The following is a 26,382-nucleotide window of genomic DNA, read 5'->3' as shown; positions in this document are numbered from 1 at the left end:
TCTCTTTGAGAGTGTGTCTTACACAACACACACCCACACCCAATACCGTTGGTGACTGATGCAAGGTCACAGTGTGTAAGAACATGCATCCTTTATGTGCTTGACTTAACGTTTCCAATTACAGACACTTGAACTCTATAGGGTGATTCTGGGGTCAATGCCGAAATGCTCAGTGTCAGCATACTGACTTGTGATAAGATGTAGTATGGAGACGTGGAGGAAGGTTAAGTTTTAAAATTGCACCTGGATCCTACTCCTCATTCTGCCATCTACTGTTTGTGTATTAATATTTACTCTCTCCAACTTCCCACTGCTTTCCACATCAGTTGAGGACAATAATAAAACCCTTTGTGAGCCACTATGGTGATGTGAAATACCTGCTACTTTATAGAATACACATGATAGAAATCATATATGGATTTCCAAGCCTGGTGAAATGATTGGGGATTATTTTCTTTCTTGGTTTCTCTGCAAAGAAGTAACTGATGATACTCAGCACTTCATCACTGCCCAGAAACTTAGTGTGAGATAATAACCAAGGCCCGAGTATTGATGTAAAAAGCTCTAAAAATAGTATCTAACAACAAAGCCAACATCACTTGCTATTAAGAACAAATCCATTAGGCACTATAGCATGATATGGATGTTTTTACTAGTTGTATGTCTGCTTTCAAACTACACACAAACAAAACTCCACAGGTGAATTTAAAGAATTTATTGACAAACTTCCATGCTATTCCAAGAACACAGAAACTAGGACATCAAAAACATGTAAAATAAATCCAAAGCATGAGACTTCAGCGATGACACTGCTTTTGTATTTGATTTATCACAGGTGGAACCGAATAACCATTCCCTTCCCTAATGCTGCACTGACTCGGGACACCAGGATTCGCTGGAGACAAACGGGACCGATCCTTGGAAACATGTGGGCAATTGATAATGGTTGGTGTTTATGCCTGTCATCATCACATGCCATTGATGTAGACTCTTCCCGGGCTTTTGTTCATAAGCACAGACTTAATCACATTTCCAAGTCATGGTCTTGCGATTCGTTAAACACCCTTTCTTCTCTTCCTTCTTTGCATTCAGCTAGAAGCCCAGGGATGAGCAATCACACAAAAAGGCAGTGGCATCAGCAATATTAGATGCTGAGATGGTTCAACATACACAATTTAAAAATGCATGAAGCTCTGAAACTCCAGTTCACAGCTGATGACAAGGGATATCCTAACATTTTCTTTGAATGTTCTATACAAAATTAACATAAATACTAACCATCCTGCACGTATTAAAATAAGACCACCCAACATCTGGACAGCTTATCTTTTAGATACAGACACCCTGCACAAGGAAGCATTATCTCCAAAACACTTGTGAAACTTCTACCTCCTTTTCAGAAAATAGTATAAAGAGAAATTTGGATAAACATAGAAATAGTCTCTTATCTTTCATTTTTCAGTTATTGACAATGTTTGGCATTGTTTTTTTAATTATACAGTTTTATTTTTATTTTAATTGATATTTTATTAATCATTCAAATTATGGGGTACTATGTGATATTTACCTGTTGTGTGCACCGAGAATCACTCCATAAATTTATTTTAAAATATAAAATTTTGGCACTGAGGTAGTACTGTGGAGTAGAAGGCTAAGCCTCTGCCTGCAATGCTGGCATCCCATATGGGTGCTAACTTCATTAGTCACAATAAAATTAATATTAAATTCTTAAGGTGTTAACATGATATATGAACTAGAATATATAAAATGCAACATAAAGAAAATACTAATTGGGAGATTATAGAACAAAGAATCATCTCATTTAGATCCAGTAAGAATTTAAATTTGAAAAAAATCAACTGAAAAAAGAATTTCAGGATACTTATTAAAACCAAGCATATCTATATGTATAGGGCCCAGCCATTCCTCTTCCAGATACATATCCTTGCTCATTCATAGATATGTTTTCCAAAACAATGTACTAGGGCAACACTATTTTTACCAGTCGAAAAACTGGATGCCTCACAATTAGCCATCAAGAGATAAATGAGGAAGTGAAGTGTGACATATCTACCCACAAACATACCTTACAAGAATAAATATGAATACTTTATGAGTCCGTGTATGTGATTACAAAAACAGGCAAAACTGATCTGGTAATAGAAGTCAAGCCAAGGTTAACCAGGGGATATGCTAGGTAGTGACCGGAATGGGAGTGATGGGAGTTTTTGGTGTTGGTTATATCATTGTCGTGGTTGAACATTCACCAAGTGGTTCACTTAAAATAAGTGCATTTTTATATGCATATGTGTACCTGCCACAGTCTAGAAAAATTATCAAGGAAGGATAGAAATGAGTCAGAAACATATAAAAACTATTTTTCTTGCCTTGCCTTAAAATTTAATAAGTGTTTCTATACAACAACAAAATTAATTGAGATTTCCATGATAAATGGAAAAAAATCACCTTTCCTGCCTTTTCACAGACTTTGGAAAAGTTGAATACGACAGACATGTCTCTCCCTATCATATATTGCAACATTAGTATCTGACATTACTTATCAACTAATCTGTTTTAACTAACACAAGTTTAACACTGATAAGATCATTTGAATTAAATGTGCCCATGATGTGGGCACACTACAGTCGACCCCAGAGGGACCCTGCAGTTGCAGGAGAGCCCTGGCAGACCTGGGACAGGTCATGCTGCAGCCATGAACCCGTCCCGGTCCTTGATGTGGTGCACTGTGGAGCCCCTCAAAGCACTAGGGCAGGAGGAGAGCAGGTGATGCTGTTGAAACCATCGAGAGCCAGACCAGGCATGCAATGTTGTTTTCACTCTTTCCTCCAAGGAATATGAGAAGTCTTCAAGAGGGAAAATTGCAGGATGAAAAAAAAACTGTCTTTCAAAATTTTTGCACCAGAGTCAAATTCTGTTTTTCCATGAACTTTTTGAAGTACCCACGTGTTTTAATCTCATGTTTAAGAAGAGGATCCCTGAGGGGCGAACACTTCACCTGGTGGTTAAGGCACCTGCCTTCCACGTCAGAATACCTGTTTCTCAGCTATAGGGGTTACAGGTTTTTAGAAACACAGGCCACAAGAAGGTTTATTTTTTTATTTTTTTATTTTTTATTTTTTGCCAGGCAGAGTTAGACAGTGAGAGAGAGAGAGACAGAGTTATAGACAGTGAGAGAGAGAGAGAGAGAGAGGTCTTCCTTCTGTTGGTTCACCCCCCCAATGGCCGCTGCGGCCAGCGCACTGCACCGATCCGAAGCCAGGAGCCATGTGCTTCTCCTGGTCTCCCATGCAGGTGCAGGGCCCAAGCACTTGGGCCATCCTCCACTGCACTCCTGGGCCATAGCAGAGAGCTGGCCTGGAAGAGGGGCAACTGGGACAGAATCCGGTGCCCCAACTGGGACTAGAACCTGGGGTGCCGGCGCCGCAGGTGGAGGATTAGCCAAGTGAGCCGCAGCGCCGGCCAAGAAGGTTTATTTTTAAAATATTTCTTTTTAAATATTTTGACATGATTACAGGACAAAGAAGAAAATGATATTGAATGATAAATTTATGCCTGAAATTGAATGTTTGGGGGATCATTGCATCTTCAATCCATTCCTCAGAATATTTTTTAACTGCCTCCATATTATTGTTATGTTATTGATTGTGCTGGTTATCAAAAGACTTAATATTGGTAAATGCATTGACGTATGACTGTCTCAGAATCTACCATCCTGCAATCAACAGCCCATGTCTCAGTATTCCAAAGATTAGATCTGAGGTTTGTAGCATCACATTGCCGGTTAAGACCAGCATTAAGGGGGAAATAGCTGCTGCATCGTGGAGAAAACTGTGTGTTCAACAAGTTATTAACTCTCCATTGCCAGCGAGGATAGATCAGTGTTTACAGTGACACCTGCCAATCATCTGTGATGCTCTAGGTTTCCCCAGCTAAGTATGGAAAGTATATGGAAAGTGAAATGGCAAAAAATTAATCCTTGTAAATTCTTTACATCTGCCTAAAGAATGTAAGCACTGTAGAATGTTCAAGACAGAAGCATTAATCTGAAATTGTTCTGGCAGAACAGACCCCATGAAGGAAAACGGGTAGAGCACACCTCCCCTCTTTCATATGAAATACTTGAAAGGCAACAGCCGCAGCAGACTTGTAACTGAGAGCGTGCTTCATCACACAGCCCTCTGCATGTCGCCCTGGCTTCCTGGACACAGCGTACAAGCCATGGGCAGTGTTCCCTGGGCGTTGCTGCCCCAGATTGTACTGATGGTGTCCTCTGTTTCTCCAATTACGCTGCCATCTCTTACATGCTGTCTGCTTCCCTCGCAGTCTACATTGGCCCATCGTGTCTCAAGTTCTGCTCTGGCAGAGGACAGTGCACGCGGCACGGCTGCAGGTGAGCATTTGAACTGCGTCTGTGTGCCTTGCCCGTCCGGAGTGTATTCCGAATACTGAAGCCACCGTCATTTCAGCTGGTTTTGATACCTGTTTACAGGCTTCGGGAGTTGTTATAAGACCAACAATAAAATACTTCATGTGGAATTTAAGTATAATTTAAACGTATTTTATGACTAAATGCTAACAAGTAAACTTTATGTTAGGTTTAATTGTGAACCAATACTATATTCCTCTTGTAAATTTGTGAGCAACTTTGAATTCCTTGCCTGTCTTCACTTACATTCCTGTCCATAAATTTGCCCTAATGCTCAGGAACCATGTTTTAATCACTAGCGTGCTTTATACATGACCATAAAAAAAATCAAAATTGACCCCACAGAACCATTGTCAAAAGAAACTAGACTGGATCAGACTTAGCAAATGTGATGAGAAAACTCATCATCTTTAAATATAAATTCCCAATATTCTTTATTTGTAGAAATCATTTGAGGCCAGCGCCGCGGCTCAATAGGCTAATCCTCTGCCTTGCGGTGCCGGCACATCGGGTTCTACCCCCGGTTGGGGCACCGATCCTGTCCCGGTTGCCCCTCTTCCAGGCCAGCTCTCTGCTGTGGCCAGGGAGTGCAGTGGAGGATGGCCCAAGTCTTTGGGCCCTGCACCCCATGGGAGACCAGGAAGAAGCACCTGGCTCCTGCCTTCGGATCAGCACGGTGCGCCGGCCGCAGCGCGCCGGCCGCGGTGGCCATTGGAGGGTGAACCAACGGCAAAGAAAGACCTTTCTGTCTCTGTCTCTGACTGTCCACTCTGCCTGTCAAAAACACACACACACACACACAAAACAAGAAATCATTTGAGTCTTTCAAACAACAGGACAATGACATTGAATATGAAGCCTGAATTTATGTATTGATAGTGTAACACCCAATTGCCACTGGTACATTGTGTCATGTCTGTACCAAGAATAGTTATTTACTTTTATTATGTCATTCCCACATTAAAATTTAATTATGAAGTATCTTGGGAATTCCTGAAAACACAGGCAAGTTTTCAACAGTGAATCATCTATTTGATCTCTTTTTATCCTCAAAACAAAGGGAGTAATTAATCAACTAGCTAATTAATTAATGAATAAAGAACTCATGAATGGCTTTAATCCTAGTCACTTAGAAATCGCAAGTGTGTCAAAATGAAGTGGCAGGTTAACTTTTTAACTGCATTTCAATGAACCTGATTAGCAAAGATCATTCTGCACAATGCAGATGTGTCATAAATTCTGAGAACTGAGAAGTTTCCGTTTATATTTCAAGATTGAATATGCACCCCTTTGCTTTTTAATAGCACTACCAACTCCAACCCAAAAACATTAACGTCTTAGATCTATGAAACATTGGCTGGTGTTTTCCTGGAGTGCTTATCTTCATTCATTGTCCATAACCAAGCCATCCTCCTGTTTAGTGCATTTCAAATTAAATTAACACAAGAAAACTAGCCCTTTTCACAGTTCCTGAGGTTGTCCTGGAAAGTTTGGAAAGCATTCTAACTAAAAGGACAACGACTTTTATTAAGGAAAATAGGAGGTGCTGTTTGTAAAAGAACTATCAGTAATCACAATGGATGTACTTCCTCCTCCATTTTCTGTGGCATTAAATCCTTGGCGTTAAATCCTTTTATTTAAAGCAGCATCTGTGATACCCATGATGGATAGTTCTTTTCTGGTGCCACCTGTTACCCTGAGCAGCCATAGTCTTTTTTCTCCTTCTGGATTTTATAGAAGGCTTCCCCAGTTGGAGCTGCGGTTACTCTCCTCCTTCTGACGACGTTTGCTGTAATACACATTGGCTTTGTTCATTTGTGTCTGGGCTAAATATTGGACCACTACCTGCTTTTCCAGGAGTATGCTCCCTGTTGAGCACCAGCAAACTTGCAGAGGAAAGTTTATATTCAATACCTTTTACTTTCTTTAAGAAGGTCCTTGAATTTGGGGCCTCTGCAGTTTCGTCTTTCTCTCCTCCTTGCTAACTTCATTATTGCGATTATTTGCTGCCAAGACCCTACCCTCTGTTGCTGCCTAATACTGTCTTGCCTGTGTACAGGCCTGGTTAAACATAATAGTGCAATCATTAATTGCATTCTATCCCAATGGCGTAGCTTGTTATTAAGAGCAGACTTTCAAAAACAGTACATGGGACCAAATCAAACCATGAATCATCTCTCAGGGATCAGCACTTCCTCCCAGTCACTGGTCCTAGGAAGGCTCATTTAATATACCCTGAAAGGCACTCCGACAACACGGAGTCTTGTTGGGGAACACTAATTCCAGTTTGTGTCCACGGTAAGCTGCAGTCAACTTCCGGACTTTGAAATGTGTCTAACTTAGCTGGGCTTTTTTCCGGAAATGCCTTGGCTCTCCAGAGTCTGACTGAATCCACGGGACAACATGTGGAAGAAGGTAATTGTTTGAGGCTCATTTACATGTCCAGTAAATACTGATTTCCTTTCCTTCTCCTTTCCCTAATGCCATTTAAGATGCCAAGATAGCTCTCAAGCTTCATGAACCTAGAGTCCTTCTTTGATAATTGAATAGACACTGGACCTTCTCCCCCAGGAAGTCCATTGCACATGAAGTTTGGCATTTAATTTAAGCACCACCATGCCTTCTGCAGACCCCTCTGGGAGGCCAGCATAGACCTGTTTGAGTGAGATGGCTGAGTCATTCCATAACGCTACTTCAACTGTGCACCTGCTTTACATCAAATGCTTGCTTAAAACTTCACAAAGTATTAAAAGCTTATGGGAGAATTTCCTACCCCACAAATGACACTGATCTTATTTTATGGTTTTTAAAGATTTTTTTTTCAGAAGATTCATTCACTTATTTGAAAGGCAGCGTTACAGAGAGAGGGAGAGAGACAGAGTGAAAGAGAGGTTCTCCACCTGCTGGTTCACTCCCCAATTTCCTGCCAGGATCCTAAACTCCATCTGGGTCTCCCACATGGACGTAGGGGCTCAAGCAGTTGAGCCATCCTCTGCCACCTTCCCAAGTGCATTAGCCAGGAGCTGGACCAGAAGTGGAGCAGCCAAGACTTGAACCGGCCCCCCTAGGGGGTGCCAGCATCACAGGCGGCAGCTTCACCTGCTGCTCCACAAAGCCAATCTGATTTTACACTGGGCAACATTGTAAGTACAGTGAGAAAGGAATAGTGTGGTACAGATAAGAGAATCCGTAACTAATTCCTGAGGGGTGAACTCCTTCAAATATCAGAAGTTTTCTGCTATTCAGCTATTGATTCATCTGTGGTGAGGTTTTCCCATTGGTGGCAGCCTCAGAGAGAGCTATCTAGATTCTAATGACCCAACATCAATACAGCGCATTCTCATGTAGAGGAAAAGCAGGTGGCCACGTGGGCAAGGTTCCAGTGTTTTCTTGAAGCACTAATTGAGGAGCTCATTGAGAGGCAATGCAGTTCTACTGAGGACTTCTGTCTAGCTCAATCGTATATGCATTCCCTTTATTGTGCCAATTTACGTTTGAAATACAGATTTATCTTCAAATAGTTTGGAAATATTTAAAATGATTTCTAGCTTATAATTTTATGTGTTCACTTTTTAATTTTAAAGATTTATTTATTTGGGGGCAGGAGCTCTGATGTAGTGGATAAAGCCACTGCCTTCAGTGCTGGCATCCCATATGGGATGTTTGAGTCCTGGCTGCTCCACTTCTGATCCAGCTCTCAGCTATGGCCTGGGAAAGCAGTGAAGATGCCCAGAGTCCTTGGGCCCCTGCAGCCATGTGTGAGACTTGGAAGAAGCTCCCAGCTCCTGGCTTCAGATCGTCCCAGCCATTGTAGCCCATTTGGGGAGTTAACCAGGAAATAAAAGACTTTCTCTCTCTCTCTCTCTCTCTCTCTCTCTCTCTCTCTCTCTCTCTCTTTCTCTCTTTCTCTCTTTCTCTCTTTCTCTCTCAATCTGCCTTTTAAATAAATAAATAAAATTAAACATTTTTAAAAGATTTTTTATTTATTTGAAAGGCAGGGTTACGAAGAGGAAGGGAGACTGGGAGGGAGAGAGAGAGAAAGAGAAAGAATTTTCCATCTGCTGGCTCACTCACCAGCTCTCCACAGCCAACACTGGGCCAGACCAAAGCCAGGAACAGGAGCTTCATCTAGGTCTCCCACATGATTGACAGGAGCCCAGGCACTTGGACCATCTTTCCTTGCTTTTCCCAGGCCCTTAGCAGGGAGCCAGATCAGACATGGGGCTACCAGGATATGAACTGGTGTGCCCATATGTAACGCCAGCATCTCAGGCAGTGGCTTTACCCACTGTGCCACAATGCCAGCCCCTACATGTGATCTTAAAGAAACTGTATTCTAGATTTCTTATTGAAAGAATTAAATGTTTGTTGTTACTTTTAATTTACTAAGAATCATTGTGAATCCATTATGTATGCATATGACATAAGTTTTACCAAGTTTTTAAGTTGGAAATGCACACATAGATGCATTTCAGATCAACTGTTGCCATTGGTTGAAGATGGGCACTGAATTGCTGCCTCAGTTGTAAGCTGTCCACAGCAGAGCTGCATAGACTCCAGTCTTCGGGGATATTTACAGTCAACTGCCCATTATCAAGTCTTCTCATTGGATGCTCTCCAATGGCTAACGAGCCTCCTTCACCATTCAGGCAAATCCTGGAATCCTGGCCTCTGTTCTTGCTCCTCCCCAGAGCAGATTCCGAATCTCTGAAAGGGCTTTATTTCCATCTCGTTCCCTTCAGGTGTGACCCTGGATTTTCGGGCCCAGCGTGTGAGATGGCATCGCAGACATTCCCAATGTTTATTTCCGAAAGCTTTGGAAGTTCCAGACTGTCCTCCTACCATAACTTTTACTCTATCCGTGGTGCTGAAGTCAGCTTTGGGTGCGGCGTCCTGGCCAGTGGGAAGGCCCTGGTTTTCAACAAAGACGGGAGGCGTCAGCTCATCACATCTTTCCTTGACAGCTCACAGTCCAGGTACGTGAAGGCACAGAACACAAACAGACGTGAGTGTTGGATTTAGATGTGTTTTTAATTTTTATGTGTTTCCTTTTCACTGCTGGAGATGTGCCAGTTTTTAACTAGGATGGGGGAAGCTTATGGTTTATTTGGGGTTAATTTCCTCTGGTTTGTAATAACTCAGAAGGCTCACCAATGACTCTGAGATACTAATGATGGACTAGGTTTGTTTGTTTATTTTTTCAGAATAGGAGATGTTAGCATCGGAACTGTGTTCTTAAGCCAAGGGCTGGTTAATGATTTATGTGGCTTTATTTATTTGACAGCTTGCAGAGGCTGATTAGAGTTACCCTACATCTTCCCTGCCCCCAGTGCCTTATAAATAATGCAGTAAAGGAGTGATTGGCACTGTAAGCGTAGGTACACAAAAATATAGTACACAAATATTATAGTGTAGTGTAATGTAGTAAGTGTAAGAGCAGTTATATTTTTACCGATATGTCTGTTACAAAATATGCACACCTACTTCATCTACATCTGCCCCTACATCTCACGTGGAAACACACCACCTTGGGCAAGTTCATTCAAATTGGCTTGAAATTATTTAAAAGCCAAAATGAACATTATGATCAGAAGTGCCTACACACATATGTTAATGATGGATGATTTGTGTCCAGGTTTCTCCAGTTCACACTGAGACTGGGGAGCAAGTCTGTCCTGAGCACGTGCAAAGCCCCGGACCAGCCTGGAGAAGGGGTTCTCCTGCACTATTCGTATGATAACGGGATCACCTGGAAACTGCTGGAGCACTACTCCTATCTCAACTATCATGAGCCCAGGTATGTTGGGAAGCATTTGGGAAAATGAGAGAGTGATGTCTCCTCCCTGGGGAAATCATTCCAAGCGGTGTAAGATCCCAGGTATTTTTCCATTGAAAGATGAGAAGACAGAGATTAATGTGTCTTGCAATGAAAAACTAGCAGTCCATGTTCTTGCAGTCCATTTGTCCCACTGATTTCTGGTAATTGGAAGAAATTTATTTGCATATTTTGAAACGTGCAGCTAAAGGAACTGCTTTGATAATTAAGGAAGAGAAAAGAGTTAACATTTTCCTTATTCAACTATGATGGAAATGGCTAGATAGGATTTCTTTAAAAAAATGTCTTTATTTGAAAGGCAGAGTTACAGAGAGGCAGAGAGAGAGAGAGAGAGAGAGAGACAGACAGACAGAGAGGTCATCTATCTACTGGTTCACTCCCCAAATGGCTGCAACAGCCAGAGCTGGAGCCAGGAGCCAGGAGCTTCTTCTAGGTCTCCCACACAGGTGCAGGGGCCCAAGAACTTGGGCAGTTTTCTACTGATTTTTCTCTTTCCAAGGCCATAACAGAGAGCTGGATCAGAAATGGAGCATCTGGGACTCGAACCAGCACCCAAGTGGGATGCCAGCACTGCAGGCTGGGTTTTACTTGCTATGTTACAGCGCCAGCCCCTGGATTTCAGTATAACAATAAATCATAAATACTGTTAAAAAATTTTTAGCAATATATTACAGTATGTTACAGTTAATTATATGATAACTGATAAAATCTGATAAGCAGTATGTTTTTAAAACTCACACGTGCTATAATTATATAAAGAGCCCAGAGAGATTTTTCAGGTGCAGAGTTTCTGGCCAGTGTGGAGCACGAGGAGATATTTGCAGTTCTTCCTCCAGGCCACTTCTGTTTTCCTATAGCTTATGCATTTCATTTCCTATTCTGCTTTTTTTTTATTTGACAGGTAGAGTTATAGACAATGAGAGAGAGAGAGACAGAGAGAAAGGTCTTCCTTCCATTGGTTCACCCCGCCCCCCCAAATGGCCGCCACGGCCGGTGCTGTGCTGATCCGAAGCCAGGAGCCAGGTGCTTCCTCCTCCTGGTCTCCCATGCGGGTGCAGGGCCCAAGCACTTGGGCCATCCTCCACTGCCCTCCTGGGCCACAGCAGAGAGCTGGACTAGAAGAGGAGCAGCCGGGACTAGAACCTGGCACCCATATTGGATGCCGGCACCGCAGGCGGAGGATTAACCAAGTGAGCCACGGCACCGGCCCTCATGTTCTATTCTCAACACCTGTCAGGGCGATCCTTCCACCAAGTCAGAGGAGTAGCCACATTAGTGATGTGATTTCAGACGTGTCCGATCACCCTCCCCCCTCCTGGAGGTGCTGACATTCCTGTGGAAAGCATGAGGCACGAGGAGGATGGGAAACTTCACTGGAGGAGGGAGCTTACACCCCAGTCATGTGCAAAGCAGGAACACCACTTTCCTTCCTGGGTGTTCATTGGAATCATCGGGAGGCGAGAAAGACAGGGCTCAAGGAGGAGGAGCCTTACTGATAGTGCTCTTCACAGAGTCTGAAATTTTTTTACAGGATTTACTTTAGTTACTTGTTTATTTGAAAGGCCGAGTGACACGCACGCACATACACACACACATATGCACACATCGCTCTTCCATCTGCTAGGTCACTCCTAAATGGCTGCAGTGGCCATGGCTGGGCCACATGGGTGGCAGGGGTCCCGGTCCTTGGGCTCTCCCAGGCACATCAGCGGAGCAGCCAGGACTCAAACCAGCACTCCATTATGGGATGCCAGCGTTGCAAAGCAGCTGTTTTACCTGCTGTGCCACAACTCCAGCCCTGAGATATTTTACAGTTTTACCTACCACTGCCCCTATATTTAAGTATTTATAGATAAATAAGAACTTTAATTTTCATTAAGAACATTCTAGCATGTAACAGAAATGATGGTGAACAACTGTTATGACGTGTAAATACAAGATGTAATACACAGCACAGCTGTTTACCCTGTGCAGGTAAAAATGTAAGGTTGGGAGCTGGCATTTGGCCTAACGGTGAAGCAGCTGGTTAAGACACCTGTATCCCATGTCACAGTGCCTCAGTTTGATACCCGACTCTGGATTCTGACTCCAGCTTCCTGCTAATGTAGACCCTGGGAGGTAGTGCTGATGCTCAAGTGATTGGGTTTCTGCCACCCACATGGGAGACCTGGATTGGAAGCCAGATCCAGCACAGGCTGTTGGGTTTCTTTCAAGAGTGAACCCCACCAATAGGTTCAATTGTGGTATCTCTCTCTCTCTCTCTCTCTCTCTGCCTCTCAAATAAATAATTTTTAAAAGGAGGGCTAAAAAATCAACTTCTCATTCAGTGGAGACACAGAAGTCCTAAAGAGCCATTTCACAGACTCTACTTAGTAAATATTAAAAGAAATGAAGCAAAACTCAAGATGTTAATGATAAGGGCAAGAAGAAAATATCACCGTCCTAAGCTTACTTGGTCCAAAACTCATTTATTTTTTTTTCCAACAAGGATGGACAGCTGAAAAATTCAGTCATCAATCTGTATCTTGAAGTTTAATTAATCTTTGTTGATATGAAAAATAATTACACATTTAATGTGCTATTGCAAAAGTGTGTTTAATCTTGCCTGCCATTTGACAGCAACATTTTTCTTCTAAGTAGAACTGAGGTGGCTTTGCAGTATTAGGGATGTGCATAGCTTGAAAGATTAGGATCGCAGTAGAGATTTTGTAAAGAGGGTTACGTGGCAGTGTAGCAAAAATATTTTCATTTCCTATAGAGAGAAGCCCTTCCTCCCTCCCTCTAACTCTTATAAATAATAGTAACAGATGACATGGCAGAAGTAGAGTTTGATATATCCTAGATCCTAAATTACATTTTATATGATAAATAATACAAGTCATGCAGGTTCTTCATAGGAGAGTTAAATATATCTTGATGCCTTTACCCATTTGCTGCATTTCCTTTCGTATCAATTGCTGCCTGTGATGGCTTAGAATTAAATTTTGTTTCTTTATGCCATGATTGTTCAAAAACTATGTGTGATCCATAAATTAGATATGCTAGTTTGGCTACCCTCTATTACTGCTAGACAATTTCAGATTGTTTGCTTTGTCTATGATTCATTCAGTAAATCAAAGAACTCTACGTGTTACTTATAAAATTACTTATGTGTTACTCTATTGTTACTTATAAAATTTAAAGTATGGTAATATGCCCAAGCCTTTTTATTTCAAACTGACTAGAATGCCCTGTGAACTAATTTGAACTTTTATTAATGCCAAATTTTATATAAGTGGTGAAGCTAAAATTATTCTGGCAGTTTTTCTTAATTATATAACTTTTTATTTTAAAATTATTATGAACTCTAAACCTAGTTTATTTTATGTCCTTTTTTTAGAAAGCTTTTATTGAATAAATACAAATTTTTTAGGTACAGCTTTAGGAATTTAGTGGTTCCCCCCATACCCCCTCCCATGCCCACTCCCGTCCCACCTCCTACTCCCTCTCCCATCTCATCCCATTCTTCATTAAGATTCATGTTTAATTATATTGACATAAAGAAGTTATGTATTTTTTATAAATATTTATTTTCATTTTGAGTGGAGGGTAGAGATATATTCCATATCCTAGTTCTCTCGTTCTCTCCCCCAGATACATGCAACACAGGAGCTGAGAACTCAGCCTGGGTCCCCCATGTGGGCGGCAGCAATTCAGTAACTTGGCCTTGCACCTGCTGCCTCCTGGGGCACATGTTAGCAGGACTCTAGAATTGGAAGCAGAGCTGGAGTGGGACCCAGGCACTCTAATGCGGGTGTCCTGGTGGTGTCTTTATTGCTATGTGGAACATCCACCCCTATTTTTGTGTCTGATTATTATACTTGATCTCCTCTTTGTGTCTATCAGGTCACCCAGTTCCCTAGCACATATCATTATAAAGCATTTTTAAAAAGAAATCCATGAGCTTAATACCTACCCACTGAAGGAAAACTGAGACGGAAAGTTAACCCAATTCTCTGGGTTCTCATGGAGGAATAGCAAGATCCCATTCAAACTCTACCCAGAGCTCTTTAAACCAGCCACTGTGGTCTGTGAAGAGCAGTGAAATCAGCAGAAACTCCCACCCAATCCAGAGTATGATGTGTAAATTACAAGGAAGGTTCTAGAACTCTCTAGATGCCAATCCTGGCTTTGTCACTCAGAACCTGTTTAACCTCACAGAGGAGGTTTAACCTTCCTCTGTCTCTGGATTCCCATCTTTAGCAAAGGTATACAAATAGTATGAGTGGACTTTTAAAAAGTATATTGAAAATGAAATTTAAAATAATAATAAAAATATAAACCTTATTTCTCAACTTAAGCACCATCAAGTTCAAGACACTTTCGTAAGTGATGATTCCAGCCATTTAGCCCATCCCTAAACTGAGGGACCTGGAAGTTTAACCATGTCCATTCACTTTTTGGACACCATTAACTGAAGGCAGAGGTTTGCCTTTTAAAGCTTTTTCAAGATTAGAAAACAAAAGGAAGAGGCCAGTGCTGTGGATTAGTGGGTAAAGCCCCCACCTGCAGTCATACCTTTGGGCACCAGTTCAAGTCCCAGTTGCTCCACTTCTGATCCAGCTCCCTGCTAATGCACCTGGGAAAGCAGCAGAAGATGGCCCAAGTCCTTGGGCCCCTGCACCCATGTGGGAGACCCGGAGGAAGCTCCTGGCTCCTGGCTTCAGCCTGGTCCAGCCCTGGTTGTTGCGGCCATTTGAGGAGTGAACCAGCGAGTAGGAGATTCTCCCTCCCTTTCTCCCTCCCTCCCTCCCTCCCCCCAACTCTGTAATTCTGCCATTCAAATAGATAAATAAATCTTTTGTAAAAAAAAAAACAAAACAAAAACAAAAAACAGAACAACTCTGTAACCTTTGGAGAATTTTAGCTACATACAACATGGGCAGCAGATGTAACCACCATAATATGGGTCTGGTCACCCATTCTACCCACATTTTCATGTACAAATTATTTAAAGGAAAAATAGTAGTATTTTAAAACCTTTTGATGGGTGAGAAATTACACTTCCAAGATATAGTTTTACATGTTTCTTTACTCAGTGGAGGTATGAAAATCGATCTTATTTCTTAGTAAATCCATCCTTGGAAATTGAAGTTTTTAGATTTATGTATCAGTTATACAGCTAGTCTTTTGGCTTAGAAAGTTTTTCTTTGCTCACTCAGGAAAAGAAAACTCAGTCCCTTCAGTGTGCAGTTCATGCAGGCGCCTCTTCCGGTGTTTAAGGTGTTTAATTGTACGTTGATGGAGACAAATGTTGCATTTACCATTTGTTTCCCATCTCACCTTGTGTGTGGATGTGAGCAGCATGGCACCATGATTTATGGAGCTTTCAAGTAGATGTCATTGCAGTGGCAATTAATATATGGTGCCTGCTGCTGTGTACAATAATTGCTCCTGGAAATTAGATATTATTCTTAATTTTCTCCCCCATTTGTCAGATACAGGTTTGTTGTCATAGCTGCCATGACACAGCAAGTGACCTGTGTGCACTATGCTAAACTCATGGGAATGAGGCAGTGCCATGGTTCCAACCAGCACAGAGCCAAAATATATGTAACAAGCTACCCTCCGTCCCTCCCACACTGTGATGCATCCTGTCATTTGGACAACTGGATTCTATCAGCTTAGCTTTTTTGCGGGCAGATCAGTGAAAGCAAAGCTACATTTTGTAATCTATTTGGAAGACTTTGTTGGGATCAGACAGGAAATTGGAAATCTCAAAAGAATGTTTCTGATATAATTTTTAAAAACTATTATCCTTTAAGGAAAACTATTTTACTATTAATATCTGTGTTTTAAAATATTTAAAATATCTGTTTAAAATAATCTGAACTTTTATTTATTTTTTAGAATAATCTCCGTAGAACTGCCAGATGATGCAAGACAGTTTGGAATCCAGTTCAGATGGTGGCAGCCGTATCATTCTTCTCAAGGAGAAGATGTGTGGGCCATTGATGAGATAATCATGACATCTGTGCTCTTCAACAGCATCAGTCTTGACTTCGCCAACCTCGTAGAGGTCACGCAGTCTCTGGGATTCTACCTTGGAAACGTTCAGCCATACTGTGGCCACGATTGGACCCTCTGGTAAGGATTTCATTGTAGTTGTCACTGCTGTTACAGTTTACACTGGCGTTTGGGCCATGAGGACTGTCTTCTGCCCCATTCAGCAATTAGTCATTTCTTGTTGGGTGTTTGCTGAACGTGAACCATCTGAGAAGCTGATGTTCTGTTGACATGTTAGATGCCTTGGGAAGGCAGGCAGAGAATAAAATGCTCACAGATTTTAAAGAAATATAAAATTTCACCATACTGATTAACCTAAAGTTTTGGTTTCCTACAGGGGCAGATAAAAACCTTTTTCAAAAAGTGTTAGTAGTTAGCACAGTTAGTGAAGGCCACAGTGATCGTATGAAATTTGAAATCACTCTAGTGACTGTTTTAATAAAATTTCCTCCAAGTAGTTCTGTTTTCATGTCATCTTACATAAAGTTCAAGACATTGTTTTTCATTCCTAACTTATGAACTAAGATCTCCTTTTTTAAAAGGATTTATTTATTTATTTGAAAGCCATATTTACACAGAGAGAGGAGAGGCAGAGAGAGAGAGAGAGAGAGAGAGAGAGAGAGAGGTTTTCCATCCGATGGTTCACTCCCCAATTGGCCGCAACAGCCAGAGCTGCGCCGATCAGAAGCCAGGAGCCAGGAGCTTCTTCTGGGTCTCCCACATGGGTGCAGAGTCCAAGGACTTGAGCCATCTTCTACTGCTTTCCCAGGCCATAGCAGAGAGCTGGATTGGAAGTGGAGCAACTGGGACTAGAACTGGTGCCCATATGGGATGCCGGCACTTCAGGCCAGGGTGTTAACCTGCCGCGCCACAGCACTGGCCCCAAGATCTCCTTTTTAATCCATTTTGCCAGACAATGTTGAACCAATGCCTGTTTAGTTAATGCCAGTGAGGTCTCAAGATTTTAGGATATCCTGATTAAGATACTCTTTGTTTTTAGTTTGTTTTCCCTCTGTGGTCATGTGCAAATTTACTGATACAAAAGAACAGTAATTAAATGATTACCACTGTGATTAGTGCTCTGTGAGCATCAGTAAGATGATGTGAGAGGAACTGAGGCAGAGAGCCAGAGGAACTCCCCAGTGGCCTCTTGGAGGAGGCTGCCTTTGGATGGTTCGGACAGCTGGCGTGATACATTCACTGATTGGGAGGTAAAAGAACAGGGAAGACACAGGAAAGAACAGGAACAACACAGGAAGAGCTGAAGGAAGAGAATCCCAACATCAGGAAACTTTGGTACGAAAACCCCCAGGCAGGAGTGACCACAGAGTGCTCAAGGGCCGGGAAGGAGGCCGGTGGTACTGAAGCCCAGGCAGGGAGGGAACATACATCAGGGATGGACCAGGAGCTGTTCAGAAGTCGTGTCACATAAGGTCTTCTAGGCCCAGAGAGCCTGGATCAAAACTCACCCCTGCATCATTTCAAAACCCCCAGCCTTCCCCACGGTGCTCACTGCCTCTCTGGCGGTACCTTTAGGGCCATAACTGTGATTGAGGAATAATTTTCCGAGACACTTTTATTTTCTACTGACTCATCATCAGACCAATTTAATTCCTCCAGATGAACCTCACTGAAAGCTAGTCACTGCCGGTGTCTCCCGAGAGCATATCATAAATGACCCATCAGTGACCTTAGCATAATTAGAAGTAAATTTTACACACCACTGCACAGAAAATTACGTGTGGTAGGAACTGTGCATGTAGAGTCACATCTCACACACAGCAGGCGAAAATGCTGGGGACAAAATGACAGCTAATGGAATGGAAGTGCAGCTGGGCACTTGGGCTGCAAGCAAGTCAAACTAGGTAGAACGAAATTTCTATTTGACAAAGCAGGAACGGTTGTATTGCGTGGTTTCTATTCGGTGGCCTCTAATACTTGTTTTGGAGGTTGTCCTTGCTGAATCTTGGAACCTTAAAAAACATAAAGGGGTGAAACAAGCCAGAACATAGGAAGATGTAGACCAACTGAGATTTCATAGAATTTTGTGCTTCTAAAAATCTCAGTTGACCTAAGTGAACAGTAATTCAGATTGATCATGTACCACACTGTTATGTCCCTCAAGTGTGCACTGTAGGTTTTTTCCTCAGCACTTTTAATACAACAAAGGATCATATCACGAATGCAAGTCCTGTATCATGTTTATTTTCATAAATAGTTAACATCTGCTCAAATAAACTCCAAAGTTGCTGAGCATTTTAATTTAGCACTTGGGTTGAATGCATGATAACAGCACTTTAATTTCTATGAACAATATCCTTTCACACAAGTGTGATGAATATTCCTAAGCCACCACTGCTTGAATTGGTGGAGACACGTTGACTTTGTGCAAGTACAATCACAGTAATTATAGGAAACCATAAGGAAATATAAATAATTGTGCCATCCCCATGGGCACCTTCAGCATCACGGCGGGAGTTTTATGAACAGCCGCGTGTGAGCAATCCGATTTGGCGTTCTGATCCCTGCGTTGAAAAGGAGCTGACATGGTTATGAAACTACAGAGAGTATAGTCGGGCAGTGATAATGAGACTAGAAAAACACATTCACTGCTTTAATAAGGACATGAAAAATGCTCACTGCACGTTAAAATGAAGCGACATGGAAGATCTCAGACTGGTCCCATTTTCTTAGCCAATGAGTCAGAACAAAACCCCTTTGAATGGCATTGTGTGCTCTGCGCCACTGTTAAAGAATACATATTGTCCAAGATTCAGTGTGAACTCTCTTTGAGGATGTTTTTCAGAACCACTTGTTATGATGTTGAAGTTCAAGGGATGATAGTGACTATTTATTATACCCACCTCGTCCTAAAACAAGCCAGAGCTTTTTAATGTAAAATTGTTGGCACCCGATATCTTATTAGGCAAAAATTCCTTACACGTATTTAACTGTGTGGCCTCTGCCCTTCAGTGACCTTTCTCTCAAGGGGAATTTTGAGATGTAGACATGGTCTGCGCAAATGACTGGCGTTAAATTAATCACTGCTGGCTTTTCCCAGCTGTGAGTTCATTTGTTTCTCATTTTCTAACTCACGACTTTCTGTGAGCGTGGCTGGTTGTTCCTGAGAGTGTTCTCCAGGGAAAACATGGACAATTGCTTTTTCATTAGAAGAACGACAGTCAATATGCTATAAATCACTTTCACAGTATGTCATCCTAGAGTACTTTTCTCCAACAGAGAAATGAATTGCTTTTAATTCTTTTGCAATACTTTCTTCCGCATATAGTATCTACCATCAGTAACTCTGTTTTTTAAAGAAAATTATCTTCGACGGTCTCTTACATGTCTTTTAAGATCACTAAGGGAATAATTATAATTATGGTTTATTAAAGATTGCAAATGACTAGCACTCTTAGTGATAATTCCATGGGACATAGACATTCTTCTGTTGTTTCTAATAAACCAGCTAGATCCAACAGGTGGGAAGGACATTGCTGTCATATTGTACTTGCTTAGTCTTGGTTTTCAGGTCTCTGCAATTGTGAGGAGATGGCTGTCATGGTATGTTAGATCTGGCAATTGTTTTTAGCAATTCTCATGTGGTAGAAACATAGGTTTAGGGAACCTAGACCTGAATTCAAATTCTGATGCTGTCTCTTAGAAACTTAGAAAATCAAAGCAAGGCCATTTTAATAAATGAGGAATTTGGAGTGTGTCTTGCCAGGGCTGTATTAAGAAAGTAGCATTGGGGCCGATGCTGTGGCATAGCAGGTTAAAACCCCGGCCTATCGCACTGGCATCCCATATGGGCACCCAGTTCAAGTATCTGCTGCTCCACTTCTGGTCCAGCTCCCTGCTAATGTGCCTGGGAAAGAGAATGGCCCAAGTCTTTGGGCATCTGCATCCATGTGGGAGATGGCCCAAGTCTTTGGGCATCTGCACCCATGTGGGAGACCCGGAAGAAGTTCCTGGCTCCTGGCTTTAGATTAGCTCAGCTCTGGCCATTGCTGCCATTTGGGGAGTGAACCAGTGGATGGAGGACCTCTCTCTCTTTCCATCTGTACTTTTCTCTGTAACTCTGTCTTTCAAATAAAATAATCTTTAAAAAAAAAAGAAAAAGAAGGTAGGAGATAAGAAAAAGAACTAGGAGATAAGTGAGTTCTGTCATTAAATGATGAACAACAGACATCCTTGCTTCCAACTCCATCCAGGACTCTCACCATATCTTTGTCTTTCATCCCCTCCATGACCTAGCGCCAACTCTAACCTTTATTCCAGGTCTAACCACTGCTCTCAAGCCCAGCCTTACTCCATCCACCCCCAGTAATGGACTATGAGTTGGATATTCGAATGAGAACATCATTCTTTTATACCGTGTTGCATTTAGGTCGACAACGTGAGCAACTTTTCTGAATTTTAAATGCTAATAAACATAATGTTGCTTGAGCAATGCACAAGAGTATATATCTGAAACTTAAAGAGATCAAGATAGATATGTTAAATAAGATTTTTTTTCATGCATAAACTAGATTTGGTTGGGAGGAAAGAGTTGGAGGACTGTGTGAGCAAATGATCATAGTGTCTATACTTTATTTGGTCAATTACCTTCCAATCTAAATACCAATCCAGAAGATTTAGCGATAGATGAGACTTGAAGCAGTGTCAAGTGCTTCCAGGGTGCTTTTGAGTGTCTTCACAATACGAGATATTCATTCCTTGTTATGTTTACAGTTATTTTTGGACTAAAGGCTTTCTTTGTTCACACAAGGAAATCAGTACCACTAAATGTGTTCAAGTTGGTTTTTTTTTTTTTTTTTTTTGAGAAATTTGCTAAAGCAGTGAGAATAGAGAGGAGCTGAAGGAGCAACATGCAAGAACTACAAGTAGCTGGGAGTGACAGAGAGCATCGGGGAGGGGGAACCCTGGGTGGCACGTGATGATGTGATGGGTGGATCTCTGAGGCCTAATTTTCCACATCAGCCACAGGTGGCCTGGCCATCCCTGAGGACGTAAGTACTAGAGAGAATCTGAGAGAACAGCTGGGGATGGGTGGCTCTGCTCAGAGGGAATTCACAGAGTTCCACATGTTCAGATCATTCAAAAAGTATATGTTCATATCGCAGGGCATCTATGAACATGAACAAGGAGATAGAATTTGTTGATTTTATGAGATCCCAGACTGAGAAGGATCCTAAAAGCCTATTTATCTCACACTATACCTATTTATCTCATACACAGTGCATTTGTCATAACAACTAGAAAATAGTAGGGGCACTATCCACAATGAAAGAAAGCCAGTAAGTTAGTGTTATATAGTAATTACATAGTGATAAAATAGAATTGAATAATGGGTGAAATTTTTTAAGATATTGAGGTACTTCAAAAATTTCAAGGAAAATAGTGAAAAAAATAAGTTTATTTTGGTGCAAAGAAAAATTGAAATCCATGCATAGGTTTTTGATCAGTAAATTTTCCATGAACTTTTGGAAGACATCTCACACAGAAGAGGCTAGTAAGTGGTTGTAAAGGTATTTTTAGATTTTAGACCATCAAGGATCACCCATAGTATGTAGCAATGGATACCCCAGTAAGAGCCACTGTCAGAACTCCTGTGTGCAGAGACTTAAGCATCTGAGGAGCAGACAGCCCCACGGCAGGATCTGTCACATGTTTAGCAAGCTTGGAGCACACATTTTTAAATGCGATCCACCTCTCCCTCTGCTACCTTTTGGCTAGTTTTTAAAATAGTAGTGTGTGTTGAAAGGGATTTGAACCAAACAATCTTTACAAAATGCGGATCTGAATCCACTTAGACATGTCTTGTGATACTCATCAGAGGTTGTGTAAAACCAGTACAAGGATTGTAGTGCTGGTAAGCTTGAACAAAGGAGAGGTGGGACCAGAGTCCACCTGGACCTTTAGACAGTACAATAACAGCAGGAGGAGTTTCTTTGGGATTTTATTTTATTAAGCATCAACCTGTAATAGCAATGTTATATGGCAATATTGTTGGTTTAAATAGTTTATTAGCAAGCTTGGAGTGTTTGGGGGATTGTTTTTTACCAAGACTATTAAAGAGCAATAAATCCACTAAAACCGTGCTGCTGTGAGAAGGCAGTGGGACGAGACAGCTCCCAAGAGCTTCAACTGCCATTTTGTAGTAAATGATTGTTCTGGGGAGCTAGCAGATAGATCAGGTAAATACACCGAATCACAAACCAGAAAGTCACTTCCGATTACTCTCAGCAGCCATGAGAAGAGTACCCTGAGTACCAAGAGCTTTGAGTGCCTCTCGAAAATCGCTAATATAATTGAGTATAACTCCAAATAAATGTGTAAGTGCTTTTCTAAAACAGAGCCTGTTTTACCGTGAGAATTCCATTCCACAAAGTTCTTCATTTATTGATAGGCTATTTTATACATTGGGCTGTGTGCGGATTGTATGACAGGCACTGTTTGTTCGGGAAGTGTAGCACTCAGTAGGGGAGGTGAAGGTGGAAAAGCCCTTTGCTTGTAGGGCACACGATTCTAGAGGAAAATCACAATCATAAACAAATAAACAAATTCATACTCAAATCCTCAGTAGTGATCAGGGCTATGATGGGAAGGGAATGGAGTCTTAAGAGGCAGAGGTGGCAAGTAGGGTGAGGTTAGGTAAGGGGGTTAGCGAAGCCCTCCTGGGAGGCACAAGGGAATATTCTCGAATGATGAGGAAGACAATGTAGAGGTATGGGAAGACAGCATTGCAGGCAGAGGCACCGAGTTGACAAGTCACGGATCTTGTTGAGGCCTTGTAGAGCCATAGGAAGAGTGTGGATTTTGTGCCAGGTGGAACAGGGTTCCAGTCAATAATTTCAATCAGAGAGGTGATAGAGATCTAGCCTAGATTTTAAAATACAGTTGTGATTGTTAGGTGGTAAAGAGATGGTTGTGTTGGTCTGCTCTTCATTACCTTACTTAAAAACATCTGAGAGGAGTTTCTCGGGGGAAGAAAAGATTTTTTTCCACTTATAGTTGGGGGTTATAGGATTGGGCGGCCCCTTAGTCTGCTGTCTGTGGAGGCTGGTCACTGCAGGTGTGGAGGACAATCGTATGGTGAGCCAGGAGAAGGGGTAGGGGTACCTAGGCTGAACTTGACCTGAAATACTCCCAATCTCTTAAGGGAACTGCCCTCCACGGGCACACCCCGAATGACCCAAAGACCTCCCACCCAACCCAACTCTCATGCCATCATTAGATTAAGTCTCAACCCTTAGTCAATCAGCCTTTAACATTAAGACACTAGGGTGTCATCAGCCGCATGAGTTTAGGGGAGATGCATCCCACTCAGCCCCTCACAGTGGTAGAAGCAGTCGCAGGCACTCAGCTAGGGGGCTAATAGTGTCACTGCCGGTACTACCGTGGAGCTCGGCCCAGGAGTGAGGGCAGAGGGCAAATGGACCATGTGACCATGCGGACCTGGTGATGCTCAGGACCTGCCTACGGAATGCATGTAACGGTCATGTTCCAAGAGTCACTCCCTGTTGATGTCCAGGGCATTGATTTGTAAGTCATTTCTCTCTCCAAACTTTCCCTATTTGGACTAAGTAGCTGAGTAAGGTTTGAGAAGCAAGAAAGCAAGCCACTAAGCAATGTAACAGGAAGAAAAGTCTACATTTAATGGTTTAGATTTGTGATTATGTCTGGCTCGCTGAAACAGAAATTCAGTAGCGTGGACAGTTGTTTCTATGGATGGTGAATGGTTCACAAATTCTCCTTGGTAGGCCCTGGGTCACGTGGGTGGGTCGACCTTGGCGACCTCCTCCCCACCTTGCTGCCTTTCACGTAATCCTTTGATCTTGCTCCTCTCCACTCCAGGTAGCCATGCCCTCTCCTCTCCGAGCGCATTTGTACCATTGGTATCTCTCTGCAGGAATGTCTTCTATTACTTTTTTTGGGCACAGGGCCAGGGCCTCCAGGCTTTCCAGAGGACTTGATAAAGTTTAAGGCCTGGGAAGATATACATTGTCTCAGAAGTAGGACAAGAAAACACCAAAAGAAAATTAGTAAATTTTAATTAAATGTCTACACAACACATTATGCCAATTTCATGAGTTGCTAAATTTGATATTTACATAAAATTTCATAATATTGGAAATACTGGTCAAATTCCTGAGCATGCTGAGAAATCACTGCCAAACATATTAAATACACTGTATGAAATCCATTTGAAGATTTTTTTTCAACTAGAATATTTCTCTTTAATGTGAGACGTGAGTGCATTTTAATGTTTCCCATGATGGAGGATGGTGTTTCCAAAATTAAAGCTACCAAGGTCTTATAAAGCTCTTAAAATGGCTCTGCATGAGTTTGCTATAAATAATGCATGGGGCTGCACATAGTTGAAAGGAGAGAAAGTGAGAATTCCAAAGACCCCACATGTATTTTCTCCCTCCCTTAAATTCTTGTCTCCATGCCAAACACTTTCTGCTGGAGGTCTCGGGTCTGCCTGCCTGGACCAATGTGTTCCTTTCTGAAAGGAAGTGGACAGGAGCTGAGACAGACAACAGAGCGTGTTGAAAGCACAAATTCTAAAGATGAGTGGTTACCTGTGGAGCAGGCAAGTCCACTTCAACCAAAACTCACTCTCGAGATGGTATGGAAACAGAAAATCAGGAGCCAGGGAATTTCAAACGTCAGAGAGGAGTCGAAGGTATGGACAGAAGTGGGAAGAGCTGGAAGCAGCAAAAGCCCCTCTGATCTGCTTCTCCCCATGTAAGGGGCAGAGAAATAAGTGTTGCCACTGAAAAGGGCCCTGGTAACTTGTCTGTTCACACCCCCATGGGTGTGTGTGAGTGTATACACACACCCCATGAGGATCACGTGTGTACATACACACACCCCATGAACGTCGTAAGGAGCTAAGTAAGTGTTGCTACTGAAAAGGGCCCCTGGCTGGTGCCGCAGCTCACTAGGCTAATCTTCCACCTGTGGTGCCGGCACCCCAGGTTCTAGTCCTGGTTGGGGCACCGGACTCTGTCCTGGTTGCTCCTCTTCCAGTCCAGCCCTCTGCTGTGGCCTTGGAAGGCAGTGGAGGATGGTCCAGGTGTTTGGGCCCTGCACCCGCATGGGAGACCAGGAGGAAGCACCTGGCTCCTGGCTTCGGATCCGGCCGTAGCGGCCACTTGGGGGGTAAACCAACAGAAGGAAGACCTTTCTCTCTGTCTCTCTCACTGTCTAACTCTGCCTGTCAAAAAAAAGGGGGGCCCCTGGTAACTTGTCTATTCACACCTCCATGGGTGTGTGCAAGTGTGCACACACACACCCCATGAGGATCGCGTGTGTACACACACACACCATGAGCCTCGTAAGGAGCTGTGCTTCCCTGGGTCCTTAGTCTTCCTGGCTCTCTACTGGACACTTGTTCTCCCTCTCTCCCCCCTCTCTGCAGGGACCACAACCCGGACTGTGCTTTGTGTCACCTCCCCCTCCGACTGTCACCCTGTTGAGGGTCACCCTCTCCTGTTGTTTTTACTCAGCTGCTGAACATTTCCTGAAAAACAAAGAACCTGATATGTAGACAAAACAAAGACTCATCAACAAAGTCTTGGCAGACATCTTTGAAACCTTTATCTCACTCAACACATTTCTATCAACTTTTAGTTTAGACTCATTTTCTAAAGCTTCTGGCATCCAGATGTTGGGCAAAGTGGGCTTGGTTCACCGGAGACAGAAGCAAGGGACCAGGCTGCAAGTGGGGCTCTAGACCCCTAAAGTTGAGGGGGAGCTGCTATGACTCCAGACAATTTCCTGTCCATTCCCCCCATCCCACAGTTGCACCCCTGGAGATGCACATAACCTGGGTAGAAAGGGAAGATTGAGTCCCTTTAAGGTCACAGCCTTTGTGTACAGCCAGCCTCAGTCTCTTGGGGTCTCATTCCCCCATCACCACTGATTCCCACACATAATACACATCTGATCCTAGAGAGAAAACTGCTACTGAGCATCCAGTTGTATAGAGTTTTGTTTGGAAACAGGGTGCTTTCTATAAAAGCTAAATAACAGGAGCCAA

The 26,382-nt window shown here is 42.5% G+C and overlaps 1 protein-coding gene across 1 annotated transcript in view; it reads left to right on the top strand.

Annotated features, from left to right (window-relative positions):
• Positions 1-26,382, top strand: part of RELN (reelin) — a 581,586-nt gene that overhangs the window by 398,366 nt on the left and 156,838 nt on the right. The window contains exons 16-20 of the mRNA XM_062213575.1: positions 836-945; positions 4,345-4,411; positions 9,190-9,423; positions 10,083-10,244; positions 16,173-16,409. Of these exons, the coding sequence (XP_062069559.1) occupies positions 836-945; positions 4,345-4,411; positions 9,190-9,423; positions 10,083-10,244; positions 16,173-16,409 (810 nt within the window). The remainder of the gene's footprint in view (positions 1-835; positions 946-4,344; positions 4,412-9,189; positions 9,424-10,082; positions 10,245-16,172; positions 16,410-26,382) is intronic.

The sequence above is a fragment of the Lepus europaeus genome, chromosome 1 (genome assembly GCF_033115175.1).
Source record: "Lepus europaeus isolate LE1 chromosome 1, mLepTim1.pri, whole genome shotgun sequence".
In the NCBI taxonomy this organism is placed as follows: Eukaryota; Metazoa; Chordata; class Mammalia; order Lagomorpha; family Leporidae; genus Lepus; species Lepus europaeus.
Note: the sequence above shows the minus strand (reverse complement) of the source record. Positions and strands in the feature narration are given on the sequence as shown.